This window comes from Capricornis sumatraensis, chromosome 5 (genome assembly GCF_032405125.1).
Source record: "Capricornis sumatraensis isolate serow.1 chromosome 5, serow.2, whole genome shotgun sequence".
Taxonomy (NCBI): domain Eukaryota; kingdom Metazoa; phylum Chordata; class Mammalia; order Artiodactyla; family Bovidae; genus Capricornis; species Capricornis sumatraensis.
Window position 1 is genome coordinate 98,258,959 of NC_091073.1, and position 28,000 is coordinate 98,286,958.

The window sequence follows — 28,000 nt, forward strand, 5'->3', positions numbered from 1 at the left end:
ATATATTTTCATATAGTCAGTCATGTTACTGAATTCTCTTATTGTTTATAGTGGGTTTTCATTTTATTCTCTAGGGAGATACACAGTCATACTATTTACAAATAACAGTGATTTTCATCTGTTCCTCACCTCTTATTTCTCTCATTTTATTGTTCTGATTACTATCTCCAAAACAACACTTTTTTTTTTTTTTCTAAAAACATGTTGACTTTGTTTGACACCTTATATGCATAGATGTTCTAGAAGGGAGATGAGCTATAGCATCAATAGAACCTTAGGGGTGGAAATCAAACACAAGACTAGATATTCTTGATCTTATAGGAACAAGTGTATGACATGCAGCTTAAGGTGCACTTTATCAACATATGTATAATTCTCCATCACTCATGGAGCTCTAGTAACCTATGGGAAGCAGTCAGTTCTAACATCACAATTTGGAATTCTCTAGGACCCTCCAGGTGGAGAAGGCAATGGCACCCCACTCCAGTACTCTTGCCTGGAAAATCCCATGGATGGAGGGGCCTGGTAGGCTACAGTCCATGGCATCGCTAAGAGTCGGACACGACCGAGCAACTTCACTTTGACTTTTCACTTTCATGCATTGGAAAAGGACATGTCAACCCACTCCAGTATTCTTGCCTAGAGAATCCCAGGGATGGGGAGCCTGGTGGGCTGGCGTCTGTGGGGTCGCACAGAGTCGGACATGACTGAAGTGACTTAGCAGCAGCAGCAGCAGCAGCAGGACCCTCTAGGAAGGCTTTTTATTTTATAATCTTAGAATTTGTTGGGAGACACAAACATATCCCAGATGTATTTCATGACTACTGATAACTATGCTCTTGTTTTCCAGGCCCAGCTTCGGGCATTTATCCCAGAGATGCTGAAGTACTCTACAGGTCGGGGGAAACCAGGCTGGGGCAAAGAAAGCTGCAAGCCCATCTGGTGGCCTGAAGATATCCCATGGGCAAACGTTCGGAGTGATGTGCGCACGGAAGAGCAGAAGCAGAGGGTGAGGTTTCTCTAGCCTGAGTTTCCTATTGCTTTTTCATTCTGAGTCAACCAGCTCATTTTTGTTGTTCTACTTCTTAGGCTATAAAAAATCTAAAAACGTGTGTAGTAGTCAAACTATCCTCGAAAAGAAGTTTAATATCCACTGATTCCCGTTTATCAGTCCATCACCATAAAGACTTGGGATAGGTCTATGAATTTATATTTCTCTCTGCAGTTGCCTTTTGGACTATTGTAATTTTATAAGGTGCTTGGAAAATTAAAGAAACTCGAAGTAAAAGTATTAATCACTTTGCGTATTAAGTCGCTTCAGTTGTGTCCAACTCTTTGTGACCTTATGGATGGAGCCCTCCAGGCTCTTCTGTCCATGGGATTCTCCAGGCAAGAATACTGGAGTGGGTTGCCATGCCCTCCTCCAGGGGATCTTCCCGACCCAGGGATCGAACCCATGTCTCTTAAGTCTCCTGCATTGTCAGGCAGCTTCTTTGCCACTAGTGCCACCTGGAAAGCCCCATTAATCACTTTGAAGACTCACAAATGTCCTTATTTCTGGTTAGCAAGAATCACTGTTGAAAATACATATAGAGAGATGTGAAACTAGTCAAGTCTGATGATAATGAAACATTTTAAAACAGAAGAAAGACTAAACCAGGTACCCTCCCTTACTTGTTCTGCATATTTGTTTTTTGGTTAGCTTTTAAATTTTACTAAGAATCTTAAATAAAATTCTTGACAAAAGAGTAACCTTCTTTTATGAGAGGTTTACAAGTTGACCTCAGGTTACAGTAGGGTATAAAACCCAAAAGCTAATCCAGACCTTGATCAGGAAGGAAACCAGTGTGAAATCTCTGGTACTTGGTGCTGAATTTCCTTGTGTTCAGATGGGTCTGTGAGAAGTAATCCTGAAGAGAGTTACTCCATCCCAGTTTGATTTGGTTTGTTTGATAGCTAACCAGCTGCTTATTCCCCAGTGGAACTAAATAACCAGCATTCTTTGTGACTTTATGTGCTTTTCTGGTCTTTTGATGACAGGTTTCATGGACCCAAGCACTACGGACCATAGTTAAAAACTGTTATAAACAGCATGGGCGGGAGGACCTTCTCTATGCTTTTGAAGATCAACAAACACAAACACAGGCCACAACCACACACAGTATAGCCCACCTGGTACCATCGCAGACCGTAGTCCAGACTTTCAGTAACCCTGATGGCACTGTCTCGCTTATCCAGGTGAGTAAACCTTACGGTGAGTAAACCAGATTGTGATTTCTGAAGCAGGTCAGGCTAGAGAGTTTTATCTACATAAATTCTTATATGAACTTTATATAGCGCCCTAAGATCTTACTACCTGAACTTGATTTTTTAAATAATATTTTAAATTGCATGTATTTTGCTAAATACAGAGCTATAGATAGCTTTTCTGTATATTTCCAAATCAAAGCTCTGTTCAAAAAAGGTTTTCATTTTTTGTTATTTTACTCTGTTAGTGGCCAGGAAATAGTCCTTCTGAATTACCTCTTCTGAGGTAAAACACAATTTGTTGGTAGATGATTTCAGTTCAGTCGCTCAGTTGTGTCCGACTATGTGACCCCATGAACCATAGCTCTCCAGCCCTCCCTGTCTATCACCAACTCCTGGAGTTCACTGAAACCCATGTCCACTGAGTCGGTGATGCCATCCAACCATCTCATCCTCTGTCGTCCCCTTCTCCTCCTGCCCTCAATCTTTCCCAACGTCAGGGTCTTTTCAAATGAGTCAGCTTTTCACATCAGATGACCAAAGTTGGAGTTTCAGCTTCAACATCAGTCCTTCCAATGAATATTCAGGACTGATTTCCTTTAGGATGGACTGGTTGGATCTCCTTGCAGTCCAAGGGACTCTTCAAGAGTCTTCTCCAACACCATCAGCATCAATTCTTTGGCACTCAGCTTTCTTTATAGTCCAACTCTCACATCCATACATGACCACAGGGAAAACCATAGCCTTGACTAGACGGATCTTTGTTGACAAAGTAATGTCTCTGCTTTTCAATAGGCTGTCTAGGTTGGTCATAACTTTCCTTCCAAGGAGTAAGTATCTTTTAATTTCATGGCTGCAATCACCATCTGCAGTGATTTTGGAGCCCCCAAAAATAAAGTCTGACACTGTTTCCACTGTTTCCCCATCTATTTGCCATGAAGTGATGGGACCAGATGCCATGATCTTCGTTTTCTGAATGTTGAGCTTTAAGCCAACTTTTTCACTCTCCTCTTTTACCTTCATCAAGAGGCTCTTTAGTTCTTCTTGACTTTCTGCCATGAGGGTGATATCATCTGCATATCTGAGGTTATTGATATTTCTCCCGGCAGTCCTGATCCCAGCCTGTGCTTCCTCCAGCCCAGTGTTTCTCATGAAGTATTCTGCATAATAAGTTAAATAAGCAGGGTGACAACATATAGCCTTGACATACCCCTTTTCCTATTTGGAACCAGTCTGTTGTCCATGTCCAGTTCTAAGTGTTGCTTCCTGATCTGCATACAGGTTTCTCAAGAGGTGGGTCAGGTGGTCTGGTATTCCCATCTCTTTCAGAATTTTCCACAGTTTATTGTGATCCACACAGTCAAAGGCTTTGGCATAGTCAATAAAGCAGAAATAGATAGGGAATCTCTAAAATTCAGATTGGGGTGAGAAGAGAAAGTTGGTTAGCTGACATAAGGCACCAATGATGAAACATGAGGCTTCTAATATTGACTTATTTGGTTGAAGTAAAACTCTGAAGCTCATGTTAGTGTCTGATGTATTATTTTAGTCATTGATTTCATATTTCATTGCATATTAATCATTACCTCTGCTGAATTTGGGATTGAATGAGTCTTCACTTCTGAGCAAAGGAGAGGTTGAAGAAACCATTCATCGACACTTACTACTTCAATGTTTTTGTTTAGGTTGGCACAGGGGCAACAGTAGCCACATTGGCTGATGCTTCAGAATTGCCGACCACAGTCACTGTTGCCCAAGTGAATTATTCGGCGGTTGCTGATGGAGAGGTAAGAAAGAGGATTCGGTCTGTTTTCACTTGATGCTTGAATGTATAGGTGGAAAGAAGGGAGGGGCCAGAATATGAAGAGACTGTAAGTAGCCTAGACATCTATAGCATTGTCTTATGTAAACCTTCTAAAAATATCATTCCATGCCAGTTTTGCAAATGCCATACTCTGTGTATAACAATTGAAATTAATGGATCTTTATGATTCAGACATAACTGTCAGGAACTTAAAATTGTACATTTGCAACATAGCATTTTATATCCATTAAATATTTTTATGCTGTGAATCCCAAAGAATTTAATCTTTAGACTTTATTTTAAAAAGTTAGATTATTAAAACAAGCTGACTAAAACATTCTTTGAACGGATATATATATGTATATATATTTGTAAATCAGTAGACATGATTTATTGCGTTGTAAATGATCCTTTGAAAATACTTCACAAGTATTTCCTTGGGAATTCCCAGGCAGTCCAGTGGTTAGGACTCGGCACCTTCATGGCATGGCCCAGGTTCAGTCCCTGGTTGAAGAAGTAATATCGCACAAGCTGTGTGACACAGTCAAGAAAACCCTCAAAGAAGCAAAAACAAAAAAAGCAAGAAAATTCTTCCACATGAAAACTGAGCTAATTATGGGATATAAACTTAAAGGTAGTTAACCTTTATTGAGCACTCAGTAAACTAAGCACATCTCAGCTCTAGGAAGTATAGGTTCTGTTATCATCTTCGCTTTTTACATAATAAAAGGGAAAAGGTTAGGTGATTTGTCCAAAGGTACAGAGTAACCTAAGTGTACAAGCTGGGTAACACATTTAGAAAAATGTTCTCTAAGCTCTGAGCCATCAATGAAGTTCAGGAAAGGGTTTGTTAAATGACTATAGGCTTTTCCCCTAAAGGTTGTACTCCTGAAGTTTGAAAACTAGCCAACAGATGTCAAGAGCCATATCAGAAATGAAACTAAAAATATTATCTCCCCTTTGCTCAAAACCATAGACTGTTTCCACTGAGAACATCACAAAATCACTATCATTTGTGCATCTCAGGAAAGGTAGAGAACTGCTGCATTTCCTGGATAGTGAGGTGAAGAGAATTACAGCAGGCTTCCGCCCCTACCATGCTGCAGTTCAGGTGTTAGATGTATGGAGCTGAATTACACAGGAACCCTGCTCTCAGAGAGGGGTCTGTGTGAATGAACTGTGGTCCCTGCTGTAAGAGATGCTGCAAAGTGGTACCTTCAGAATAGAATGTTTTGGTATCCAAGACTGGGAGGATTTGGGGCAGGAGCTGGCCTTTGGTTTCCTGGTATAGAAAGGTAAGTCAACAGGAGATTGACTCACCAAAGTATGTACTCATCATGAAAGAGAATGGACTAGCTGAGGGGGAAAGTTGTCAGTCCCCAAACACGAAGACTAAAGGACAGACACTCCCTGAAGTGTGAAGGAGGTAGCGAAGACACAGGTTGGTAGGTTTGTGGGATTGGTTACTTTTTGAAGTTATTTACCATAGCTCCCTACTGAACGTTCCCTGGGTACTATTTAAAGAAAGTAACTTTGAGTTTCCTAAACACTTTTGAATTTTTTGAAACCTGTTTTACAAAATAACTTCACATAATCAACGTTTTCAAAAGTTCATGGAAAATATGAAGGGAAAAAACATCTTAGTCACGTATCTATGGGTTTTCTAGCAGACTAACATCATTTTAAGTCATTTATATGGAAGTGTGTGAATGACATACACAAATAACCTGTTGGTAAATATCCAAATTCAGTCAGATTTTAAAAATTCTAACTCTTCCCATATTTCCAATAAAACAAAAAGGATATGAAGAAAAGAAGCATACATTGTCTCAGAAAGTGGCAAAATGTTTTAGATGTTATGGTTTGCTTCTGTTTGCCTTCTGATTTCTCTTAGATGTTGACATGATTGTTAAGCATCTTAGTTTTGAGCCGTGAGCACTATGATTAGTCAGACTATCGCACAGGCTTGGAAAGGTAAGACCACATCAAGCCAACAAAGCATTGCATCAGATGACTCAGGAGAAACATCCTACTGCCTGTATTTAGCATAGTTTCTTCCCAGGAACAGAAAGTTCTTTACAGAAATAAACAGTACTTATACTTTTAGAAGTTGTAAGGTCATTTTGTTATCCTAGCCTTGCCAGTGAGAGCTCTTACATTAAGTCATACTGCATTCAACATCCAATTAGTTGCATCACTATGATATCTGATAATAGTGGTACACAGGATTCCGTTAAAGAAGCAGCAGCAGAACTGAACTATGGACATGTGAGAGATAATGAACTTTAGACTGAATCATCAACACATGTTAACAGTTTTGAAGTAGCATAGCTTATTTTAGGTGGGCTTTTTATGAATATCAATTTATTTGAAATATGGGCACACTGAAGAACAAGCAGAGAAATATGAATAATGGAACATGTTCTTCATCTGGCTGTTAAGTAAATGCTTTCTGAGTTCTGTGCCAGGCACTATATATACTAGAAGTAGAGGAAAATAAAGACCTTCCTTGCTCTTAAAGAGCCCACAGGTAGCTGGGGGAGAAAAACACATCAGAGAAAATGGCAATGAGATAAGGATCTAGTAGAAGCCAGCCCAGGGTGTGGTGGGACACAAGAGAAGAGGTCCTGAGCCTTGGGCTGGCTGTAGGGAGTTGTCTTCAAGCAGAGCTGTCCCAGCTCTTGTCTTACCTGATCTCAGATTGGAGGGGTGAATAGGAAGCAACGGCAGGAAGGACGGGAGTTGTGTTCCTATCAAAGGGAGCAGCGCACGCAGCACATCACAGTGTGACAGTGGGGAAGAGCCACAGGTGGTTCATGATGGCCAGAGCGACAAGGTCGCCACAGTCTGAAAGGCCTCACTGTGGTGGCTCTGTCTCAGAAAAGCACAGAAGCTGACCATATGTCCTCTGAATATCTTTCCCTTCTAGAGTGTGTGGCCCTTTCTCTGGGACATGGTGACCCCCAGGCATAGATAACCATAGAGTGGTTCCCAAAAGATGGCGAGGGAGTGCAGCAAGAGCCCAAGCAAGCACAACCAAAGCACTGCGACTCAGAATAGGAAATGCCAGAGAAACGCTAGCACCTAAGCTGACTGATGTATTGCCTGTCGATACTCTGAGTAGAAGTCTCTTCATCTGCTGCTTCTTCCCACTTCTTCTCCACCCTTCACCACAATCCATTAATCATCTGTGCCATAAACTCAGCTTCCTTAACGTATACTGTATATGGCAACATTCTAATACCATTTCCACTACAAATAATAGCTGTAACTAAATGCATGTGTATGAAGTTGCTGCTGTGAGTTGAGCCTGAGTACTTGGGAGAGCTGCACAGGGCCACACTCTGTAGCAGGGTGGGCAGAAGTATAGTGGGGCAGATCTGGAAAGAGGAAATGCTACAGGGCTGGCCAGCTTCAGCTGATTTTCAGAATAGAATCATTGGCCATCTAGAAATTGGGAATGTAATTCGTCATCTCAAATGATGTTGTTTTCTGTGATGCTCACTGGAGTAATAAGATCAAAGCGCTAATACCTTGAGAAGCAGGAGTTGTGTGAATTCCTGAGTGGACACCTTTGCAGCTTTAAGGGGGGAAGTAGGATGTCTGTGGCTCTTAGAGCTCTGAAGGCTTGCAGCCACAACCCACTGCCCGTGAGAACTCGGGGCACACACTAAGGTAGCTCAGAGGGGTGTCCCAGTCTCTGGGGGGGCCTTTGACAGACATTTAGAGAAGCACTGTGATAATCAAAGTATAGCAATAGAACCAAAGAGGGAGGCAGTTAAGTGAGCTAGCACTGGGCCCCAGTGGGAGCTCCAGTAAGAACAGCTAGCATCCTAAGACCTGAATCTGTAGAAATACTATACCTCAGCTGCTTGACTTATCACCTGCCATGTTTTAGAACTGAAATGGCTTTCATTGCCCCAGCTGCTTTTTGGGTTTTGGTGGTGATGGATGGGAGAGATACTCAACAGTATTTATTGAACAAAATGGACTGAAGTAGCTAGATTCAGGTATCCAGAACTGGGGCGGGGCGGGGAGGCGGAGGGGAATGGAATCTCTTAATGCAAAGCATTATACTGAAATCAGTCATTGTCAGCCAGGTACACACCTGTGCCCATCAGAAAGGACATTTGGTGCTGTCTGAAGATATTTTTGATTCTCATGACTGGGGAGGATGCTGTTAAACATCCTACAATGCACAGGACAGAACTCAAAGAGTTGTTTAACATGAAATGTCAATAGTGCCAAGGCTGAGAAACCCTGTGCTAGATCTAAAAAAGCTGAATTTTGATCTACTCCGAATAACCAGATAGTATGGTTTTTTGTTTTGTTGTTTGTTTCTTCATAATTCCTCGCCAGTAAAAGAAAAGCAGTTTTTGCTACATTAAAAAAATTATTTATTAAATTTGGCAGTTTCCATCAAAAATAAAAATACAAAGTAGTTTGGATATATAATTCTACCTCTAGGAATTTACTGAATAAGTAGACTCACATAAACTATACAAAGTAGTATATATCATCCAGTCCTGTTTGTAATAGCAAAGCACTGGAAGCTAGTTTAAATGCCCATTGAAAAATGGCTGGTTAAATAAATCATGTGTATCTATGTAATGCTATGCAGCCATTATTATGAATCATGAACGAATGAAGCAGTTTGATACATTCCAAGTTAGAATCATTTCACAGCTGTATTGTTTGTGAAAAAAGCAGGGTACAAGAATATATGTAGCATATGCTGCAGTTTTTCTTGAGAGTGTGTGTGTGTGTCTAAATTATCAAGAGAATATCCCTGCAGAGAGATGCAGAAGAAATGGAGAAACAGGTGATAGTAGTAGCCTTTGGGCAAAGAGTCTAGAATACTGGCACTCTATCCCCTTTTGTACAGGTTGAATTTTTTTTTTAGAAGTATACTTATGGTTTATTCAAAAACTCAGATATTTTGAAAATTATTTAAAAGGACACAGTGGAAAATCTTGCTTTCTGTTTTCTATCTAACCTATTCCCACATCCTCCACACACACTGAGGAAAATATTTTCATTGGTTTCTTTTGTGTCCTTCCAGAATTTCTTTGTGCAAATGTAAGCAAATTCAAATATATATTCTAACACCCCTTTTCTAACCCAAAAAATACCATGCTAAAAACCCTGTCCTATACACTGTAAGTCATGTTAATTTATAGTATGTATGTATTTGGCTGAGTACATGGCAGTTTTTTAGAAATATGACTTTTGAAATCATAATCACCATCCTCTTGTGACTGATTTTTTAACTAGCCTGTCCTTCTCTGCCTCAGGTGGAACAAAACTGGGCCACGTTACAGGGGGGTGAGATGACCATCCAGACAACGCAAGCGTCAGAGGCCACCCAGGCGGTAGCATCACTGGCAGAGGCCGCAGTGGCAGCTTCTCAGGAGATGCAACAGGGAGCTACGGTCACCATGGCACTCAACAGGTGGAGGCAGGGGTGGGCAGTAAAAGAGGAGGGCGACTCTGTCCCTGTATACAGATGTAAAGAGAAACGTCGTACCTCACTTTGTCACAACTGGCATTTGGAACTTAATACTCTTAACCCATAAGATATTGTAAAGTTGTCTTGTAATCAGCCCCCACCCACCCTATTCCCATTCCACTCCACCCCCAGCAACCAGTTCAGCCTTTCTGACTTCCTGCTGAAACCTGCTGGTCAGGGATATGGGTCCCTTTTGCTGTATCCTGTTCTGTGATCATTAACAGACCAAAAGCAACAGCAAGGTGTACCTTGTGTTTTTAAAGGGACCAAAGGATGTAATAATAAAAAAAAAAATCAAGAAGCTTTGGGATTGATTTTCCTTTTACCCTACAAAGAAACTGCTTTTTGTTATGGATATTAATCCGTGTTTTAGCTGATCGGGAGCTAACTTTACTGACTCTTCAAGGAATTTGTTCTTTGCTTATCAGTGCCTTTGAAATAAAATAAGTTTTGGATTATTGGGGAAAAACGGAACCTTTTTTCTTCAGATATACTTAGGAAGGACACTGTAGGATGGAATCCTCTAGTAAGAGGTAGTTCCCAAAAAAGACATTGTGTTGTTTTCCATGTGGTTCCTTCTATTGATTGTTGACAGAAAAAAGTCATCCCCATTTTATTCTTCTTCTTGTTCATTGCTGACACAATTTTATTTTCAATTGACCCAGATACTTTAAATAATGGTTAAGAGGGTGTGCTTTGAGGCCAGATTATCTGGGTTTGAATCCCAGCTCTGTCCCTTACTAGCTGTTTGACTTGGGCAGTTTACTTGAGCTCAATGCCCAGGCTTTCCTCTGTGTAAAACGAGGGTAAAGACAGTACCTACTGTGAGAATTGAAGTGAGAGTTGGAAAAGCCAGTGCGTGTGAGAGCCTCAGATTAGTGCCCAGCATATGGTAAGGTTGCTGTTATTGTCGGGTGCAGCAGCTATTAGTCTCAAATAGTTGGTGAATTCTTGTGACGTGCCAGCACTCTACTAGGTAAGATGGTATATAACGAGTGCTCTAAGATATATTGTCTGCCATTAAAGAACTAATTGATTGGGAGATTGATTTCAGTAAACCACTTAGCAAACATATTAGTTAGAGTGTAATTCACTGTCCAGTTGTATAGTGTGGACTATGAATATAGGGGGAATTCAGAAGGGGATCACCTCCTTCAAAATATAAACATCAGATAAAGTTTAGATTGGCTGTGATGGACAGTAGAAAGCCTTGATAGGCTTAGGTACAGGTTTCCATGAGGCTGTATAGTACGGGAGCTGAGAGCATTTCTGAGGTCATATTGGTTCAGGTTTGAATCCTACCTCTGCCATTTAGTCGCCATACTGTCTTGAGAAATTTCACCCCTGAGCATAGGTCTCATCAAATAAGGATAATTTTCATCATGTAGAATCGTAAAGACTCATTGAAATGATGGATATAAAACTCTCATCAAACTGGCTGGCCTGTAGTTAGCATTTCAGGATTTATATTTATTATCATTTAACTTAGATTTTAAGATTCATCTATTCAGAATTGCTTATAGTAAGAAGAGATTAGAAATGGAAGTCCATTTGAGAAGAGGTAGTCCACTTGTGACTTGTCAAAGGCTTGGAAACTACTAGTAAGAGTGGAGATAAAGTGACTGGATTTTGAAGGAAGTATGGCCAGGACTTGGTGATTGAACTGAAACATACACACGCTTATCCTTCCAGAGTTACCAGTGAGTCCCTGAGTGACTTGAAACTTAGCCCATTGAACCGTATCATTTTTCACTGACATGAAAGTCTTGCTTGGTCTCCTGCACTGTGACTCAAGCCCACTCGTGCCTTTGAGAGAAGACACATAGAGATAAACTTCCTGAAAACCATGACCAGAGTGAGACACTCCATCCTTTTGGTTTGGTAACCCCTCACTGAAGCATGGGGCCTTAACAGGCCACCACTGAAGGCCAGGAAAACTGCATGTCATTGAGCCAGCACCCTGGACGGTCCAGTGAAGTGTGAGTGTCCTGAGAACCCTGTACCTGCTGGAAAACATGAGGCACATTTCTGGCTCCCTTTAGTGTGAGGACCAGGGCTTTTTTCCAAACGCAAGGAGGGTAATGGTTTCCCCTGGGGGCTTGTTAACAAACTCAGAGGCAGCTGAGGCGGCTACAGTGTTTACTCCAAAGGAAGGAGAATATGGTTCACCGTGGCGTGAAGGAGGAGTAAAGAGATGTTGAAATCTGTTTGCAATCATGGCCCCAATGAGTGTTGGGGGATGGTGTGTTGCAGCCTCTGCTGGAGGTGAAGAAACCAAGCCTGGCAGTGCTGACTAGATATTGCAGGCTGTTAGGGGAACATCAGGGTCTCCTAATTCCAGGAGCTGTTATCACTGTCTAATGTCAGGAGGGTTGGGCTTGAAACAGAAGCCCTTGGTGTTTGCTTCTCTGTGGGATGAGACCCATTCCCAGCCTCTCCACAGAATTTGTTGCTGGAAGTCATCTTGGTGAAAAACACACTGTGAATCTGGTCTTTGTTCCTGCGGTAACAACGATTTCATAGAGCTGCTCTCTTCCAGCCATTTCTTTCGGGTGCAGGTGGAACAGGCCTGGTTCTCTTAACAATCACCTGCACCTTTGCTGCACTGTAAGCAGCAGGTGTGGGCACAGACTAAAGAGAGAGAGGCTGGCCACGTGGAATGGCAGGTGGGGCACAAGACAGAAGGGCTCCCTCAGCTGCTAATGGGAAAGGCGGTCAGGACAGGTGCAGAACAGGCCTTCTTTTTTCCAGCCATGCTGTAAGCAGTTTTGTATAGCAAGCTAGACTGAGGGCCCTGGGGTCACAACCTGTCGCCCACCCTGGCTTTACAATAACTTGAAAGGGGTATGGAGAAATCAGCATTGAATACCCTGGAAACTTGTTAATTTTAATTATTTTCAAAATACAGAATCAATCAGTACTTCTAGGAAGGAGATAGAGAGTCAAAATGAACAAATGAAAAGCAGAGCATCACAACTCAAAAAAAAAAACACACTGTTCACCCTGAACAGGCCAACATGAAAGGAAGTGAAATCACCGTTTGCTTGTCGCAGTACAGTGATTCAGGTTTCAGTCTGTTGGTTTAAGTCATCCTAGACTTACATTCTAGGTCCTGCAGAGTCAGTACAGTCTTTGTGCATAGAGATGCATGATAAATATGGGTAGACTGAATCGATGTTTGCCCTCCTATAAGTGTGTGCTGTGTGGTTGACAGGGAGATGGTTTTTACTGCGTCTCTACTGTGTATGGTGCTATGACTCAGTGCTGTGGGGAGAGAAATGCCCCAGAAAGTTAGAATTGCTGTTCTTTTCAGTGAAGAGGCTTGGCTTTAAAAAAGGAAGTGAATCCTATTTTTAAAGAACAATTTACTCTTTCCGTTTTTTAAAGGAAAACATTGGCTTAAAATTAGAGATGTTATTAAAACAAAGCATGGCTTTAATATATGGATTTGTGTTTATTGGTCCACTAACGTGGCATGGACAACCTAGTTCAGAAATCCTATCTGGAAACGGAGGGCAGAGAATGTGCAGCTGCCTCTTTTTCCTATAGATGAAAGTTAGACACTTGCAGATAAAAAGTTGATGGAAAAAAGGAAGATGGGGGAGATGGAAATTTCTCATTGTAATTCTGGTTTGGAAATGACTTGTTAAAAAATTGTGAAGTGGTGGCTTAGTGACATTTTGATCCTGATTCACCTTTTAAGTAAAGGTAATCTTTTTCTAGCAGCATATCATTTGATCATTTCCCATGAAGTCTAGTGTAAGTGGTTAGAGTAGATTTGGAAATAATTGTCTGCTGACCACTGGCGGCACCATTGTCTTCATGCTCCAGGTGAAAGATTCATCCGTCACTGCTTTGCCCCTGACTCCTGACGGGGCATGCAGTAAGTAACCTCACCAACATGTAGACCCGTCATCCCCATCAGACTGCTCATCCCTGGCTCCCCAGGTTGCCTTAGTCATTACTGGTTCACAGCTTTTCTCCTCGCATAACATACTTTAGAAAGGTATCAAAGAAAATGACTTCAAATATTTAGATTTTCAGACATCATAAAATGGATGTGACTGGATACAGGACCTCTTCCAGGTCAGGGCTTGGGTAGCTGTTCTCCCCCTTGGAGCCTGTGAAACCCCATACTGGAAGCATGCATCCAAGAGTGGCAGGACAGCACCTTTGATGGTCATAGAAATAAGATTATTGTAGATTGTGATTAAAAAAAAAACTGTGGGGAACGAGCAGTTGCTGAGGTGACCTATAAACACAGCTCCTATTTCCATATAAACAATTCTCAAAAACCAGCTTTCTTCTTCAGAGTACCACACAGTTGAAGCCTTTTCCAAAGACTACTTTCTGGCTTTCCATGAAGTCTCAGGTCAGAGTGTTAAATATTTTTATTATTAATAAGTGATAGCTGAACACTGTTGAATTGTCTGGTAGTATTATCTGACACGAGTTTCTTAGAAAAATATGCAAAGTTATGAGTCTTAGGCACTAAATAATCATTTGTTTTACCATCTCTAATAAATAGTTACGATGTACCCTAAAATTAAAATCTACCTTGTAAAATGTAAAGAGTAGCCTTAGTAGTAATTCCAGGTCAAGGGTCCATTTTGCCTCTGAATTCATGTTACAGGTACTGTGGAATGACTGGCTATTGATATCAGATCTGAAATACATTTTAGCATAGGGATTGATCTTGATTTAAAGGGGCTGTATGGAAGCTCTGATTCTGTCCAACATTTTTGCTCAACCTCAGTTCCATCCCCAGATTTTTTTATAAAGAAAGTAAAAATTTGAAATGTATAATATCTTGGACTAAGTCAGACAAAGAAGGCTGGAAATTAAAAACATCCACAGCTGAGCAACTAGGAAAGTGGGGGGAATCAGCAATTTTGCTCTTATTATTTTGAACAAATGTCAAAGAATATTTACATGAGGAAATACAGAGTTAGAAAAGCAGGTGATAAAACTGTAATACAGTATGATCTTGACTATCTGGTTAAAGTGTTTAAGATTATTAGGAAAGTAACTCGTTTTAAAATTTTCTTTTATACTTAATGAAATTTTTACAAGTTTCTACATGCATTTTATTATCAGAGAAAAATAACTTTTTAAACACACATAATTTGAAAAGCAAAGCAAGTTAGCAAGAGGGGAGAGTTTTCTATTCAATGAAACTTTTTTGTCCATTGGACTTCTAGAACTTCTTCCTAAAATCCTTATAGTGTTAAAGAAGCCTTCCCTGGAAGAATGGTTATGTCAGTTGCTTTACTTGTTTGTTGAGTTTCTTAGGTGGACGTGACACTGTTAGGTTTGGTACATGTTGCTTTGCCTGCAGTCATGACATGTTTGCATGTCGGCAGTCCACAGCCCTTTGCCCTCAAGATGACTGCCATAGTTACAGCAAAGTCTGTACCTATAGAGTGAAGCTGAATCCACTGGCTTAGGCAGTGTGTGACCCAGAACTTCGTCCACCTCTGATAAGTGACGCCACCTTCTCTCCTCCAGGCCCACTTTTGATATTCCTTCAGTACCTTTGCAAAGCGGTACCTGATACTTTCCCAGGAGAGGTGCTGAATTTATCTAGTATTTCATTGCTTGCTCTCCCTCAGCACCTGATATTTTAACATCTCTGAAGTTTGGATGGTAAACTATAATCTTATGATTACAATTATCAGGAACTTTTTTTTTGGCCACACCACGTGGCTTGGGGATCTTAGTTCTCTGACCAGGGGAACCACCAGGGAATTCACAGGAACGTTTCTTTCTTATTGGCACGTAAAACAGTAATAATACATTTTATAGTTTGTATCATCACAGAATCAGTAAAAATGAATATTTATGTATACAGTAAAGAAAAGAAAAATGGGATACAAACTGTTAGAATAGTGTGTAAAGAGGTGGCTAATATCTTTCTGTTCTACAAAGTGCTTGCTTTGTAGTGAAGGAAGATTTATTAAGTTTTGAGTCAAGGAGTTTGGGCTTATAATGATAATTTAAACTTTTAAGTGTTAATTTAGTGTTGCCTACATATATACATGAGGCAAAAGGAAGGGGTGAACTTTGCAAGATACCAGTCAACCATTACTCTATATTTGGAATCATGGATGTAAATCAAGTTGTTATTATTTAATATATTTTTATGTATATTTTAATTTTTTGTTTTATATTGGAGTATAATTGATTTACAATGTTGTATTAATTTCAGGTGTACAGCAAAATGGTTTATTATACATATACCTATTCTTTTTTAGATTCTTTTCTTATGTATGTTATTATAGAGTAGTGAACAGTTGTTATTTAATATTAATTGAATAAAAAACCCAGGTTTCTGACTCCACATATTATCATCCATGCTTGGCCATAAAAGGGCAGTTTCAGATGGTCCTCCTTGTAAAAGAGAAAAGAGAAAAAGAAAACCTTGTGATCGACAACCAAAATGGCTTTTGCATTGTGACTTTGTATCAGAGCTCCCACTATGACTTGCAAGCACTCAGTTGATGCTGATAACAAAGAGACTGGGAAGGAGTGCCTTCTGTCCTCAAACACCCATTTCCTAGGTTTAAAGAAAGGCCTCACTCTAGCTGTATAAGTATGAAAGACTTGGCATTTCTCTAGCTATTTACTCTTATCATTTAAAAATTGCTCTGGTTCTCTCAGTAGCACTGGAATCCCTTGTTTGTTGGGAGGCTCTCAAACATGGATCAGGGGACCATCCTAGGAAGGGTTGAAAGTTGGTTTGTCTTGCTGCAGCACTGTTCCTTCCTTCGCCTCACACATCCCCCTCCTGTTCCTGTACCCACAGCGAAGCTGCCGCCCATGCTGTCGCCACCCTGGCCGAGGCCACCTTGCAAGGGGGGGGACAGATTGTCCTGTCTGGGGAAACCGCAGCAGCTGTCGGAGCACTTACTGGAGTCCAAGATGCTAATGGTAAGACAGCATGAATATTTTATCGAACTTCTTCCCTGTTTCCACTGAAACCTTCATGACATGGCTGACAACAAGCCCTTCAGAATGAAGTTGAACTTTGAGTTTATATTGGTAGGCAGTTGATACCTAGAAAAATTCTAGGAGCCTCTGATTTCTTTGCCTAGTAGGAGACTTTGGGTTTCCTATAAGGGAGGAAGGAGTCAAAATAGTGGCTACCTAACTGAATGGCTTATTTGAGAAGTAACTGTTTGCTGTGACAGGACTTGCTGAGAAGGATTTAAAATTTTTCTGTGAGGTGCATTTTATCCTTTTTCTCCCATGGTGTAGAGGAGTGTCCTTTAGTGGAGCAGAGACTCGCCTGTGGGTGAGTGCACTGTGGTAACAAAGAATGTTCTGACCATCTTGAGAAAGGTAGCACCATCTGATATCAAGGTCAGCCAGCAGGCTGTGATAAAGGCGCTTTTCTGGTTGATGCTATGGGTTCTGCTTCCTGTTCAGTGCGGCCTCACCAAAGACCTCTGGATTGAGCCAATAACATGCCACTACTCTGCCCTTCTTTCCCAGCTCTTTGATTTTCTGGATGTTGGTGCTATCCTGAATAAACAAAAGAGATAAAGTTCATAGAAATACGTTGACAGGGATTTCCAGCTCCAGGGCAGCTCTCTGAGTCCATTTCAGCAGGCTCTGGGAGTTAGTTATCAAAACTGGGCTGCCTGGGAAAGTGCCTCAGAAGTCTGGTCAACAGGAGGACCAGCCCCGCTCTGTGCGACTCTGTGCAACTGTTTATTGAGCTTTTAAAATGTACATATAATGTTTAAGTAGGACAAATTAACTACTCTATGGTTTTGGAGACCTGTGGTTTAAAGTCCTAGAAAGAGGATAGATAATAACATACTTTTATTTAGGCAGACATTTCCTTAGTGGCATGAGTGGCATCTTACAGCCATGTATATTCAGGATGAAATGAACCATAGTTGGAATTAAGGAAATCCTCCCTCTTTAGCTAGAATCCTACTCTTATTTTTTTATCTTTTTCTGTCCCACATCTGAGTCCTCATCTACCTTAAATGGAGAAGGATGGGATATCTGATTATGTCACATTCTGAATTGCAATTGCTGTTACTCACTATACGTGCATGCATGCTAAGTCATGTCCAGCTCTTTGTGACCCTATGGACTACATCCCACCAGGCTCCTCTGTCCATGGAATTCCGCAGGCAAGAATACTGGAGTGGGTTGCCATTTCCTCCAGGGGATCTTCCTAACCCGGGGATCTTCCTAACCCAGGTATCAAACCCACATCTCTTACATCTCCTGCATTGGCAGGCGGGCTCTTTACCACTAGTGCCGCCTGGGAACTACCCCTGTTCACTATGAAACTGCTAAAAATACTTCCCAGTGTGGATTTGATGGGAGACTTTGTTATCCCTTCAAATGGTCTTGACCTGTCTGAGCAAACAGAGACTGCTTTGTAGTTCTGCCTCCTCCCTAGGCTCACCTTTTCAGATAGAGAGTTAGTAGGTAAGTGTAAGACCTCTCTGGGTCTCCCGCCAAGTAGATAGGTCTACTCAGCCATCAAACCAACCATCGAGTTGTGCCACGTCCTACTAAGATTAGGCCGTCTATGCCTCGGCAGTTCAGAAGATGAATCAAATATTGGGTATGACCTGAGTAATTCTGATGCACCTTCTTCTGTCTTCTGACATTTTTACCCAGTGTGCTGTAGGATTTACTCTGGGACTTGCAACCAAATTATTCTCATTTAACCAACTAATTTGTCTGTCTGGACTTTTCAAGAGTTCTTTTCTCATCATTATTCCAGATTGTGTCATGTTGGCATTGTTTGTCACTTCTGTGATGACAAGCTTATGGTATCTGCCAGTAGACCAAATGCATTGTCAAGAATTGTTTGTTACCAGGAAGAACCAGATAGCAGAACAAGTAGCTGTTTGATAACAGACACAACTGGGGAGAAAAAAAAATACATCCCAGATTCCAGAGCATAACTTAAATAAAAATCCTACTAGCAGATGACTCTTAAAAGAACAGTGTGGATATTGGCCTGTTCAGGCCTGAAGCAAGAATTTCAGCGTCTTCTAGGATGGAACTACCAGGGATGGAGGACCACTGTGTATGAAGCTTGCTAGAGCACAGTACCCAGCGCAAGACGGTCTGGGCAGTCAGTGGCATCAAGGCAGACCTGACAAAGACCTTGTACCTGAAGCCTTCTCCTTTTTCCTGGACCCTGTCCCACCCCCACACTAAAGGGACCACTCAAGCACTAGCATCACTCTATTTCATTTGTGTTCTCTCATTTTAAATAGTTATAAATGAGCCTTTTGTCTTTTATGATGGTGTTTCATGATTTGGTTCAATTAAAAGGTTTTCGCAGGTCCCTTTCTCTTCAAAATGTATAAGGCTGGGAAAGGGCTCTGGCTGAGTTCTTTCCTTACCTTTTTCTTTTCTTTTTAACACAGTTATCCCTTGCTTTACCCCCACAGCACACCTTAAGAGGTTGTACAATTTTGAATTGCCCATTGGTTTCCTCTCTCTTCTACCATCCTCTGTACCCTAGAACCCCCTTTGCTAATAATGGACTTCAGGACCACTTCAGATCTTGTATCTTCCTCCCTGTTTCAACAACAACAACAACAAAATGACAAAAATCTAGACGGGGAAAAAAGCAAAACAAATAACTAAAGTTCATGGTTAATCAACAAAGGTAATGGGGATCATCTGCTTCAGCTATTGTCCGTCAAGCTTCTTATCAGAGTTGCTTAGAAAGGATCAGTGTTTTCTAAAATAGTTGGCACTTTTCTAATAATATCACAGGAAAAAAGGGGAGCCGTAGCATTTTCTTGGAGGGGGATGGTTGTTTTGATCCTGATTATAAAGCTCATCTATGATCCCCCTACACAGAATGTTTCTTGAGGGTTTGTTTTTGTTTTTGTTGAGTTTTTAAAATATAGCCTCCCCCACCCCATGCATAAATTTTTTAATCTAATTAGGATCATGTTGTACTATTTTATAACTTGTTTTGAAATATCTTAATCACTTTCATCTGGCTAAATGTTTTTTGAAAAGATCACTTTAATACTTGCTAATATATCATCATATTATCCATCATCATAATCAGTCCCCTATTGTTGATAATTTAGGTTATTGGCAATTTTTTACAACATAAATAACAGTGTTCATCTTGGTACAAAATCTTGCCCACACCTATGAATCTTTGCTCTCTACATAGCTTATCCTTCCTAATACTTCTAACAGAGCTGTTTAGAACCTGCTTAGTTACTCCTCACCAACATTAGATATTGGCATAATTTACTTTGTATGTGTATACCTATTTGTTAGGCAATAAGTTGAATTTTATTTAATTTGTATTTTTTAATATTAGTGAAAGATATTTTTACTTTTTTCTCCATGTTTTTATCTACACATATATATTTTAGTATTTGTCTGTTTGTGTTCTTCACCCATTTTTCTACTGAGGTCTTTAATATATAAAGAGTTTCTCCAAATCAGTAGGAGAAAGATACAATCCTTTTATTGTGTGTGTGTTGCAAGCTTTTCCCAGTTTATTTCACTTCTGTTACTTTCACTTTTATTTCCTTGTTTCTCTTTCACCCAGATCAGGTCAATATCTAATTACATGCCAGTTCTATGAATTCAATTTTTATTTTAAATACTATAAAATATCTTGAATTTATTTTGGTATATGGCATTACATAAGAATGTGAATCTTAGCTCCCTGACCAGGGAGCAAACCTGGGCCCAGCAGTGAACACTCAGAGTCCTAACCACTGGACCACCAAGGAATTCCCGGGTGGGTGCTGTTTAGAATCAGGGGAGCTTGTTTAGGGAGACGTAGATCATGGTCAGAAGGAGGTAAACTCAGGTGAAGAGTTGTTTCCTCAGAATCCTCTGCCCAAGCCCTCCTGCTGCCCTTCAGTATGTGCCCGGGCTCTTTCAGTCTCCCCACCTGTCTCCAGGGAAACAGAGACCAAGGTGGTATGGTTGGGGAATGTGGGAAAGAGTTTGAGGGGGGTGTACATTTCTGCCTGGAGCAAGTTGACTAGCCCACTGCTTGCCCTCCTGCTCACTGCAGCCTTCCCTTTGGCTCTGCCTCCAGCCCTTGATTTAATTCCCCAAAGTGTTCTTAAAGTACATCTTCTCTACTATCCAGCACCAGAGACTGTCCTGCCCGACACAGCTGCCTTCCCCATGCCCTACATGAAGAGAAGTGGGCTGGAGGGCTGGTCTTCTGAACACTGAAGCTGGTTGTTACAAGGCATTTACATTACATACAGAGGAGCAGCCCTTCTCATTTCTCTTCAGTACCACCTGCCCCTCTTTGTTCTGGCCTGGCCTGGCAACAGCCTTGCTACTGTTGACTCTTGCCCCAGATTCATCAACATAATTTCCTACAACCTGAGGACCCCGCTCAGTCTTGCTGCCCTCTAAACAAATGTACATTCTCTATCCATTCCAACTGCCAGATCACACTAAATCAGTTTTCAAATTCTTTCGGAAAAAAATCTTGATCTTCCTTTCCCACTGACCATGTCATCACTTTTTCGCCTCCTTGTTTTTCTTTAGCCTTTTTAAAAATTTTTAAAAATACGCGTGTGTTTTCCCAGTTGAATTTAATCTCACCATGATCACTGGGATACTTTTTTTTTTTTAATTGGCATTTTTAGCAAAGGGGATAAAAGAGTAGATGGATGAGGAAGGACAGTAACATAGAGTTCAGATAAGGGAGCAGGACTTTTGAGTGGGGTCCTTGCATGAGAGATTAGAACACACATTCCTATCCAGCAAGGCCTTCCAAGTGAGACAGGATGGCTGAAAGGTCCATCCTGTACTTACTGTAAAGAGATCAGCCCAGCTGGACCTGCAGCAGGCAACGTGTGTGTAACTTTCTGTAGAAACCTGCTTTATGTGTATTATACAAACCTTAGGGCATGCTTAACTCGGATCTGTGGATCACGAAAAATTCTGCACAAAAGTTTTATATTTATCTGGGATCTGCAGCTTTGATCAGATGTGCAAGCAGATCAGAGAGAGCTCCCGTTTCCCCACCCCCCACTGAGATGCAGAACCTCTACCATAGAAAGTGTGGCTAGGGTCACGGAGGGTATCTGGTGTGGCACGGAGAATAAAAGGAAGGACAGGGAAGGTGGGAGGACCTTCAGGCCTAGATGGGTCCTCTGAAAGCTGTACCACTGCTGAGCTCTGTGCTCTCAGGCAAGTTCCTTAAGCCTTAGCTGTTTAGTTAGGATGATAATACTTCCATGCTCATGAGGTAGTCGAGAGCATTAAACAGAGAGATTCCTGTGAAATACTTAGCATAGTGCTTGGCACATAGATACATCATTCATAAATGTGAAATTATTATTAGCTGCCAGCATCAGTTTCTTCTCAAGCATCCCCCCAAATACATTAAGTGGTTTAGAGCACACAGTACTGTTCAGTAGACCCAGCTTTCCTGTCTATAGGACAGGTCCCAGTGCTTACCTTACACAGTTGAAGGATTTATGCTCCAGAATTGAATACTGTAAAAATGGAAATAGATGGGAGTGTTTTCTATTACCTTGAGTGAAGGAAATTGAAGGTGACGTTGTTTAATGGCTCCTGCAATCGGTTATATCACCTTCCTTGGTCCAGGGCTGCTGTTCTTTCCCAGCAGCATTTCAGCTTCCATCACAAAGGGTGACTTTTTTCCTCACTTTTTTGTATTATCACCACCACCATCATCCATTATTATTTGCAGTGTGTCCTTTTGTTCCAGCTCATCTTCAAGAATAAGAGATAAAGTGCCCATGCTTATCTTGATAAACTATAAAATACATCTCTCCTTCTCCCTTTTCCTATGGTCCTCGTTTTCTGGACCCATTAATATATGGACTTGTTCCCAGAAGAGTCAGTGAAGATGGAAGTATTAATTAACTTAGGAAATATGTCAGTGTTGCAGCCTCCAAAAGATGTGGATATGCTATTCTTGTGTGCACTAAATCACTCTTTGCCTCAGTATTTTAAAGTTTAAATAAGTAAACTGTATTAAGTAAAGTTTTACTGTAAATGTGCATATTCAGTCACCATAAAGCATGATAATAGCTTTAAAATAACTGTTGTTACTTTGACACTGTGAGACTGTCTGTACCTTTAACGCAAAAGTGGGGAGTTCAGTGCCTCCTAGACTGGAAGCAGTGAGCCCCTGAGCCCCAGGGTTGTGTGTGTGAGGTGAGAGCGTCACGCTGCAAGCCCCCTGAGAGCAGGAGCTGTGGGTTTTCAGGCCACCATCCTGTAAAGTAAATGGCCCTCTTTTCCACTGACAGGGAGACCTGAGGGGAAGCTAAGATGTTAGGATGGTGTCAGTCAGACCAAGCCAAGGCATTGGCGTTTCTCCTAAGATGATTCATCTTCATTCTGGGAAACATGTTGGTAGATGGCATACCGGGAGAATGACTATTTCAGTTTCACTCCTTATTTACCTGATTTGCCTTTTGACAGTGTGCATTAAACATTATTATTTAGGGCCTTCATCTTTTTCTTTTCTTCATACGTTCTTTCCTTTTCTTTTTTTTTTTTAATCAACACTCCTACTACTAGCCCTACCACTGCCACCACCTTACAGTTGACTAAGTAAGTACTCTGCATTGACCTCCCTTCACCCAGGAAGGTGGGTAGAACAGACCTTATAGCTTGTTCTGTAGAGGCAGCTACACTAGGACTCGCCCAGGGTCACTCAGCTGCTAAACGGTGAAACCAAACACAAATCTCCAGGACTCTTGCTCTTTCCCCCTACTTCACTCCATTTTGCCAATCCACTCAACCGAGAAAGTAAAGACGGTATAAAACAGATGAAAACCATCATCTTTACTGTATCTGACCAAACTGTTACTTGGTGTGGCTCACTGTATTTCAGGCTTGTTTTGAGGAATGGTCATAGCCATGCGTTGCTCACTTTAGAAGTCAGTGTCATGATGAGTCTTAACAGAAGCAAACAAATAAATGGCATCAAAACCCAAGATCTAAAGTTATATCCTGGGAATTCCCTGGCGATCCAGTGGTTAGGACCCGACCTGTCATTGCCAGCTCCCAGACTCAATCCCTGGTTAGGGAACGAAGATCCCGCAAGCTGCATGGTGCAGCCAAAAGTTTCTTAAAATAAAATAAAGGTGTGCCTCGTACGGTAGCTACTAGCTATATGTGGCTGTTTGAATTTAAATGGAAGTTGAATAAAATTAAAAATTCAGTTATTCAGTCACACTAGCCACAAGGTGCTCATTTAGCTATATGTGACCTGAGGTACTAATTTTTTTATTTAATTTTAATTTATTCACATTCAAATTTAAATAGCCACATGCAGCTAGTGACTACTAATGGCCACAGATACGCAACATCCCCACCACTGCTGAAAGCTCTGTTAGACAGCGCTGCTCTAAAGACCGCAGCAAAAGCACTGTGGCCTTCTGGCAGGTTGTGCCACCCTGCACAGGAGAGGGCAACAGAAATGCATCATAAGCCTTCCTTCCCAGTGACCTTCTCAGCTCAGAGACAGCAAAGCTTTGCTAAAAAAAAAAAAAGAACCTGCCACGTGACTCCTAATCCGCAGCCAGTAAACAGCTGGGCAGAGGGTTGCAAGAAGAGCTGGCCTATTTTTGTGCATTGCAGAGTCCTGAGCAGGAAAATCTGAGACAGGAAACAGTGGCGACACCTAGACTCACTTTCTCGTCCCTTTATTCACAACCAAGGCCACTTGCCCATTTCCACTTGGATGCTCCACAAGTGCAAATTCCTCTTCTCAGCTGTAGCCATGTTCAATGCAGGTATGCTAATGGACTTATCATGACCCTCGAAAGGATGAAGTATTCAGAGCCTTCTGGGTTAGTCTGAAAGAAGCCATTACCATTGGATGAATTCCAGATTTTACAGTGAAACATGGCTGCTTCTGAGAAATGGGAACATGGAGATGTGTGATGGCGCTCTTGATTCTAGAAACCAAAGAGGGTTACAGTTCTGTCTCATGTATGTTACTCATCCAGCCCTTTCGTAGCATAGAGGTTTGTCCTCCTTCCCCACCTGCTTCATTATGATCTGAGGTCCAAAATGCCTTCCAGGATAGCTCTCAGAGGGAAGTAGCAGTTTTTTTGACACCTCGATCTCCATCCCCCAGGATATACATTGATGGCAATGTGAACATACAATAACTGTTTGCTACTACTACTATTACTGTTATTAAACACTCACATTGAATGGGAAGGGATTTAGTCTTCAGAGGGTTCACTCATAACACCTCTGGGATGCATTCTTAGGATCTGGTACAGTGAGCTGGAAGAAGGAAATGAATCTCACACTAGAATCCTTGCTTCAGAAAGCCTCTGGCACTAACAGACAAAGGTTGTATCCCTGAGGCATGCTGGGGCAGACAAAACTGAGACCTGGCTCTCCAGAAGTACCAAGTCTTTTCTGTCACTCATCAGACATTGCCTATACAGCTCAAGGAGTTTTTAGTTTTGGTGTTCTTCGGTACCTTTGTCTCCTGCAAAGATGCTGACCTGTGGATACATTCCGAAGGAGCAGAACTGCCTCTTGAAAGTGTCACTGTGGGGAATTCCCCACTGGTCCAGTGGTTAGCACTCAGTGCTCTCACTGCCGAGGGCCTGGGTTCAATCCCTCACCAGGGAACTAAAATCCCACAAGCCACATGGCACAACCAAAGAAAAAGAAAGTATCATTGTGATATTTAGAGTCCTCTTTCTCCTTGCAGAGTCTGCAAGTTCAAAGGGGATGTGTCATCTCCTCTGCGCCGTCATAAACTGGGGTGGCCTCAGGAATTCATCATCTTACACAAGAAATTGCTACTAATCGAGGCCCTTCAGAGAAAGATAGGGCCTTTACAATGAAGTGACCCCTATACATTGATCTCGATTCTTAGTACTCATCTGAGCCATGCCCAGGTCCTTCAGATGCTTTGGGGTGTTTTCTATATTGAAAGCTGAATGTCTTCAGAGTTGCCTCCTTGGGACCCCAGAGGAAATTAGCACACGTGTGAAGCCAGGTTGGTCTGTATCTGGTATTCTCAGCTTGGGGAAACGTGACAAGTTAGGGACGTTCTGGGCAGAGGACTCTCAGGTCACGGCTTCAGGGCAGAGATTGCCGAGAAGGTACCCGCCATCTGGCAGACAGACACCACTGACCACGGTATCCTCTCCACCTCCAGTGTCCTTAAGGCCAAGTTACATGTTTCGTTATCTCATTCTCCTTCCCTTTAGGTCCCCAGATCTTTCTGAGTCTTTGTATTCGAAAGACAGATTCTGGTCTTAGATGATTCCAGCTCCTTGTAACCAAGACAGAATCTTGGTGCCTGTCATTGCAGGTAATATTCTGTAAAGGGATTTTTTTTTTTTTTTGCATACCAAATCTAGAGCCATAATTGGACAAGTTTAATTGGAGTCATTACTATTCAATATGTGGATGAAAAACCAGTTTTAATTAAGCATGTAAAAGGGGAATTAATCACTGTTCACACAAGAACTAGATTATCATAACAGGAGAAATTCTTACCGAGTAAAGTTTTTAAGGTTCTTGGTTAAGGGTACTTTCCTCTTTTTATTTATGCTTGCATTAGGATTTTGAAGGAATGTCAGCACACTGTTACTAACTCTGATAGCCTGCACATCACAGCCACTATGGTTTTGGGGCCCTTCTGGCTCTCAGATTACCTGTGTAAATACAGGGATTCACTTCTCAGCTCTACCATTTGCTTAATAAAGAGCAAATGTGCAGAACCTAGCAGCAGCAGCAGCCTAGCAGAGCAGTAATCTGAACAGGATAAACATGCCTCCTCTTTGTGTGATGCTCTTTCCCCATCCTCCTGCCAAGAGCAGGGTATCAAGTGAAAGGAAGGTTGTGGTTGGAGTCAGTAACGTGAATGTCTAAGTGGCACCTGCCTCATTCAGCAGGTCTGCTTTCCTGGGGCCTCCCGCTGTGCATCTGCTCCTGACAAAGCCTCTTTTCTCCTCCCTTTGGTCAGAGTTGAGAGCAAAGGCCCAGCGAGGAGACATACTGGTTTTGCTTTGTCAGCACGATTGCCTGTGACATTATAATTATACCAAATCTTCATTATTAGAAAGGCCCCAATTGAGAGATTTTCAGAGCCTAAATGGGGTTTTCGAAAGTAAAATTGATAGAAACATCTTTTCTGTTGTAAAGCTAGCAAATGGATCTGAGAATCATTGAAGGGGTTTGAGACACTGCTCTGAGCGAGACTGCAAAGCGCTGCTATCAGATTGGCTCACCAAGGCGGCCAGCAGTTCTCTGACTGTGCCCAAGCAGCCTCCCCCTGCTGCCTGTGGTGCCATAATGTAGCTCTACTGTGGCGCTCTCCAGTGCTGGCAAAGTTTCTCACCTAGGCACCCAGGAGGTAGGATATGTCAACATAAGTTGATGGGGTCGGGCAGTAAAGAAAAAAGCTATGATATAAATAAGGGAAATGCCAGGAAAATATATTTTAGGTGAATGCAGAGTGTCTAATTTCAGATTGAGTTTCCATCTAAACAAAAAGCAACTCTTACCATGTTCTGCAGTGTGTATGCAGTTGAAGCATGCTTAAGGTGTGGAGTTGGCTCACTGAAAGGTTTTAGAGCCTTGCTCTGGCCCTTTATAAGTTGAAATTAATTAAAGTCAAATAAAAGTAAAGGCCCAGCTCCTCAGTTACACTGGCCACGTTTCAGGTGCTCCGCAGCCACCCTACTGCCAGAGCACAGGTACCCTGCCCACCTTCCCAGCGAGCTCTCATGGGCAGGACTATTTAGAGACTGGTCTGAACCTCCTGCAATGTCTTGACTGCTTAAGTGAGCCTTGGACTTATGGAAAAAACCTGAACAAACTTTTTGGTCACCCCAATATTTCAGCCTTGCTGAAAGGAGAAAAGGAAACTTGCCTGATTATTTTTGGATCAGCTTCCAGCAGTGTTTCTTGACTATAATCTTTGTCTTTTCACCTTAAAATTATTTTTCCTCCAAGAATCTTGTGTCCTTTCCCCAGCCCCTCCAACTTCTCACAAAACAGTAATAATAATGATAGTAAAAATGAATTGCAACTATGAGAAAAGACTTTAATGTTAGGAATGTCCACTTACAGCTGACCTGCTCCCTGGCCTTCCCTTCCTTCAGCTTTCACAGCCCCACTGTTTTCCTGAAGAGTTCTTATTAAACAGAGCTTCTCATTGACATGAGGGCATGTGAACACTTGGGGGCCAAGAGTGTGTATATGGATTGTTCATTTTGTGTACACCATGGGGCGTGGACAGTATTTCTGGGGGTTGAGCACTGAGCTGGTGGCATCTTCCATTTTCAGCAAGTCTGGGGAGTAAGGGCGGACCTTTAAGCTTGTTTCTTCCATTTGTCCGTCTCTGTTAGCTACTACATGGTGGCTTTGACTCCTGGGAGAAAACCTTTATGAAATAACAATGTGTATGTGTGTTAGTCGCTCAGTCGTGT

The 28,000-nt window shown here is 41.6% G+C and overlaps 1 protein-coding gene across 4 annotated transcripts in view; it reads left to right on the forward strand.

Moving 5' to 3' along the window:
- Positions 1 to 28,000, forward strand: part of NRF1 (nuclear respiratory factor 1) — a 117,734-nt gene that overhangs the window by 76,422 nt on the left and 13,312 nt on the right. For all 4 annotated transcript variants that reach the window (XM_068972828.1, XM_068972827.1, XM_068972826.1 and 1 more), the window contains 5 exons: positions 851 to 1,009; positions 2,041 to 2,238; positions 3,933 to 4,034; positions 9,346 to 9,503; positions 16,366 to 16,490. In XM_068972828.1, the coding sequence (XP_068828929.1) occupies positions 851 to 1,009; positions 2,041 to 2,238; positions 3,933 to 4,034; positions 9,346 to 9,503; positions 16,366 to 16,490 (742 nt within the window). The remainder of the gene's footprint in view (positions 1 to 850; positions 1,010 to 2,040; positions 2,239 to 3,932; positions 4,035 to 9,345; positions 9,504 to 16,365; positions 16,491 to 28,000) is intronic.